At 57.1% G+C, this 4,574-nt stretch overlaps 1 protein-coding gene across 1 annotated transcript; it reads right to left on the bottom strand.

Moving 5' to 3' along the window:
• Positions 1-718: 718 nt before the first annotated feature.
• On the bottom strand, positions 719-3,408 carry GUITHDRAFT_141769 (hypothetical protein; the record flags this gene model as incomplete). Its single annotated transcript, XM_005828703.1, has 12 exons — positions 719-1,009; positions 1,538-1,570; positions 1,775-1,855; positions 1,916-2,059; positions 2,092-2,205; positions 2,374-2,438; positions 2,465-2,522; positions 2,583-2,624; positions 2,665-2,710; positions 2,989-3,057; positions 3,124-3,187; positions 3,381-3,408. The coding sequence occupies 12 exons, from the start codon at positions 3,406-3,408 to the stop codon at positions 719-721; spliced, it is 1,035 nt and encodes a 344-aa protein (XP_005828760.1).
• Positions 3,409-4,574: the final 1,166 nt, after the last annotated feature.

The following is a 4,574-nucleotide window of genomic DNA, read 5'->3' as shown; positions in this document are numbered from 1 at the left end:
ATCGTCCTGGTTCCCATTTCCCTCCTCGTTCTTTGCTTGCTCGTCTCTCCGCATCCTCTTCCTCTGACCTGGGTTTCGAAGAGGATTGGAGGCGTCTCCTTCGTGTCTACTTCTAGCGGGAAGAGGAGAATCTTCCGTGAAGGAGCTGGAGGGAGTGAGCATGAGGTCAAGTCAGGAGGGAGAGAAGAAGAGAGGAGAGGGGAGGAGAGGGGAGGAGGGGGGGGGAGAGGGGAGAGGAGGAGATTCTGTGCTGAACCTGTGTCCAATCTTCTCTTCCACCTCCTCGTCGCTTATACTTTCTCTTATCGAGAGCTACACAAGTCAGAGGAGAGGAGGACGAGGGGGTGAAATAGAAAAACAAGGAGGAGGAGGAGGAGGAGGGAAGGAAGAAGCAAAATCATATGCAGAAGGAGGAAGAGAAGGAAGAGCGATTGGAAGACAGAAAGAGTTAGAGAGAGGGCGGGAAGGAAGGGACGAGGGAGCGAGAGGAGGGAGCGGGAGGAGGGAGGAGAACAAGACAGACCGAGGAAGCAGGTCGCTGTTTACTTTTCTCTTGTTCGGCCTCAGGCTTTTCCTGCAATCAAGTGCGATGTCATCATCCAGCAGGCAACAAGAACCAACTCAAGTGCGATGTCATCATCCAGCAGGCAACAAGAACCAACTCAAGTGCGATGTCATCATCCAGCAGGCAACAAGAACCAACTCAAGTGCGATGTCATCATCCAGCAGGCAACAAGAACCAACTCACCACCTGCGCTCCCTCGCTGTCCGTGCGCCCTGATGCCACCTCATTCGGCTGCTTCACCAGCCGTTCCTTTTCCTCGGCTTGTTTCTTCGCCATCTCCCTCTCCCTCTCCCTCTCCTCCTCCCTCTCCCTCTCCCTCTCCGCTTCCTGGTTCCTCCTCGCCTCCTCCTCGTCCTTCTCCTTTCCTTTGTCCTTGGACATGAACGAGAGAGCTGAGGGTTTGGAAATCTCAGAGTCGAGCTGATCTTCTTGATCGGCCGAAGTCTGTTGAAGGAGGGCAAAGAAAGAAGCAGCAAGTCCAAATGAGAAAGCATCCAAGACATGCAGGAGAGGACGGGAGGGGAGAAGAGAGGAGAGGAGAGGAGAGGAGAGAGGGGGAGAGAGAGGAGAGGAGAGAGGGGAGGAGAGGAGAGGAGAGGAGAGGAACGACGATTCGTCAGCGGAACAAACTAACGGCAAAAAACACTCGTTGCAATTCATCGGCACATCGTTGCATGTCACAGCGAACAACACCAGTGGATCGACAACTTCATCAACCATAACAACCAGACAACTTCTCAGCTCGCATGAGCTCTCACACATCTCACAGGGATATCCCTTACTACGTTCACCAAGAATGCAATTGAAACGATTGCCAACACTGACAACAAGACCTCTTCGATCAACACTGACAACAAGACCTCTTCGATCAACACTGACAACAAGACCTCTTCGATCAACACTGACAACAAGACCTCTTCGATCAACACTGACAACAAGACCTCTTCGATATTGAACGTGGAACATTCATACCTTCAAGCTGCCGAACAAACTTTGACCCCCCAACTGCTCCAGAACGTGAGCAGCAACACAGCCAATTTAGGTCCACCCGCTCCCTCTTCCTCCGTTCCCTCCGACCCTCGGCCCCTTCCTCGCTCCTCTCCTTCCCTCTCCGTCCCTCCTCCCTTCTTCTCCCCTTTTCTCCTCCTCCTCCTGCTCCTCCTGCTCCTCCTGCTCCTCCTGCTCCTCCTGCTCCTCCTCCTCCCTCACCATGGTCTGCGCTCTCCTCCTGCTCGACGTGGCCGCCTTCGGCTTCAAGTTGATCCCCAAGATGTCACTCAGGTCCGCGTCCTGCCGGGAGCCATGCTCAAGGAAGGAAGCACGGGGAGTGAGACGAGGAGGAGGTCGTACCTCGCCCGGCCCCTCCTCCTTCCCCTTCCTGCTCTCCTTGAAGATGCTGAGCACCTGCAGCAGGAGGTCAAGAGGCGGCAGCAGCTCCTTCATCAAGTCACATCCGGCGATCCTTCGGTGGAAGGGGCCTGCCATACCCGTCAGCTGCCGCATCCTTCCATCCTCAGCATGAAGACCCGCTCGGGCGACTTCTCAGCCTTCTTGCCCGCTTGCTTCTCGTCCTCGTCCTCGTCCTCGTCCTCCTCCTCCTCCTCTTCCTTCCACTGGAAAACGGGGAGTTTTGAAGGAGCCTGCAGAAAGGCCAGTCGGAAAGAGGGAAAGAATCGGAGCCGTGCAGCAAATAGGAGGAGCAGGAGCAGGAAGAAGCGAATAGGCAGGAGAATGAGGCACGAGGAGGAGGAGCAGGTGCAGCAAGAAGAGCAGAAGGAATGAAGCAGCAGCAGCAAGAGGGAGTTCACCTCCCTCTTCACTTTGGAAGGAACGTCGTCGTCGCTGTCTTCACTGAGGTAGCGGGTGAGATTCTCTGCAGGGGCAGCAGCGCGAGAAGACCTTGCGTTGAAGTCCTCCCACCCTTGAGCGAGGAGCTCGCGTCTGACTTCTTGGAAGACTGCAAGAGGAGATCAGTCAGCCTGTAGCAAAACATCTCCGATATGACTGATGCAAACACCTTCGATGACGATGATTTCTTGCTCTTCCCCTTTGTCTTTCCCTGAGCGACCCGTTTAGCCAGCACCCGATCAGTCGCCTACCAACACCTCCGAAGAGTCTTTGCTGTGCTTGCCCTTGCGTGAAGATCTGACAAACGGGCTGAGTCACTGCCTGTTCTCAACGCACACATGCAACAAGCAAGAAGTAACGACTTCTTCTGCGACTTTGACAGGGCGGAATCATCGTCGTCAATTAAATTCAGCAAGTCGTCAAGCTCTGCGACCCCTCCGTCATCGCCCCTGCCATCGCATGACAGGACGAGCACCTTTGCTGTCTCCCACCGCCTTCGTCTGAGATCCTAAGGGAACTGTTTCCATCAACCTCATCAGCACCTGACGCTTGTCACTCGCGCTACAGCAGCTCACCTAGCCCTCCTGTTAGCGACTTCGATGCGGCATTGCCGCTCGGACGACTTGCATTCAAAGTCGGAGCTCCTGTCAAACCATCTTCTCAGCTGACTGGGTTGAAAGGTTTGGAGGGTCAAGACGCCAGCATGTTACCGGAAAGGGTCCCCAAACCGCTCATGCCCCCATTCAAGTTCGAATTTCAAAATTGAAGATGGAGCTGTGGAATTACGACAGAGGAAGATGCATCTACAATCTCACAAACAAGTTAGCCGAAGGAAGAATGATTGATATTATAAGGATTGGGAGAAGGCTCCAAACAACTTGCGGAGGACTTTAGTGTCAGTTGCACTGATCGTATTTTCCTGCATCAAACTTTTGATTCATCTTCTCACGCACTCATCTTGCCTTACTGCCTCTCTGAAGGTTCTTCTTCACCATATCTTCCTCCTCTCATCTTCCTCCTCTCATCTTCCTCCTCTCATCTTCCTCCTCTTCTCCTCTACTTCCACAGCGCCGTCCACTGGCTAGATTTCCTCCATATGCCACCATTGAGCAACTTCATCAGGATCTCCTACGGGGTAGTGGTACCACTCATTCTCTTTAGTACCCCGTTATTGTGACCTTCCAATGCTCAGTAAATGACCGGTGGTAGTTTGGGCTGGTGGGTACTGGGGTCAATATGTTGATCAAAGTTTCAAAAAAAACTACCCTCAACATAACTAGGACCCCCAAATCAACACTATGAGGTAGGGGTATCGAAGATCCAGACCGCACTGCTGCGACCCTCATACCGCCGTGTCCCGGGCCGGGCCGGGCCCGCCCGGGGTCACCGGGTCCACTGTACGGTCAAGTTGAAGCATGGCATCGGAACTCGGAACTGGCCGGGGCGGCCGCGGCTTGAACTTGCCCGGGGCCGCCAACCGGAAATCAGACCGTACTACGCCGTGATGGCATGACTCAGTGGCAGTGGCAGTGATGATGTCGGGCCCGGGACCGTGCGCCGGTACGGTCTGGTTCAGCCAACTTGCCAGGCCCGGGCCCTGAATGGCACATAACGGCGCGGCCACGCAGTGCCCGGCCGGGCCGGGTGGCCGCCAGGCAGCACGCCGTGACGTGTCCGGCTGGCCCTGGCTGCAGCCTTCCCAGCAGTGACTCAGACTCCGGGCCGGGAGCGCGCCGGCTCAGCTGAGACGCCGCGGCCCGGCCCGACTGAGACGGCGGCCCGGCCGAGCCTTGCCAGTGACTCGCGCAAGTGCCACGGAGTCGCGGCCGCCCGGCGCCGCGGCCGCGCCGGGGCCGCCCCGTGTGGTGTATGAGGGGATGTAGGGGTGCGCGGGGATGGGGGGACGGCGGCGGCTGAGAGGCGTCACATGCAGGGGCAGGGATGCAGGGGTGAAGGAGGGAGGGTGGGAGGGAGGGAGCGGAGAGGAGGAGGGGGGGGGGGCGGGTGGAAGGGGGGGAGGGAGGGGGAGGGGGAGGGAGGGAGGGAGTGGGAAGGGGGAGGGGACGGGAGGGGGAGGGAGGGGGAGGGGGAGGGGGGAGGCGGAGGAGGACGGGGAGGGGGAGGAGGGGGGGTTAGGAGGGAGGGAGGGTGGGGAGGGGGA

Source organism: Guillardia theta (genome assembly GCF_000315625.1).
Source record: "Guillardia theta CCMP2712 unplaced genomic scaffold GUITHscaffold_57, whole genome shotgun sequence".
Lineage (NCBI taxonomy): Eukaryota > Cryptophyceae > Pyrenomonadales > Geminigeraceae > Guillardia > Guillardia theta.
Note: the sequence above shows the minus strand (reverse complement) of the source record. Positions and strands in the feature narration are given on the sequence as shown.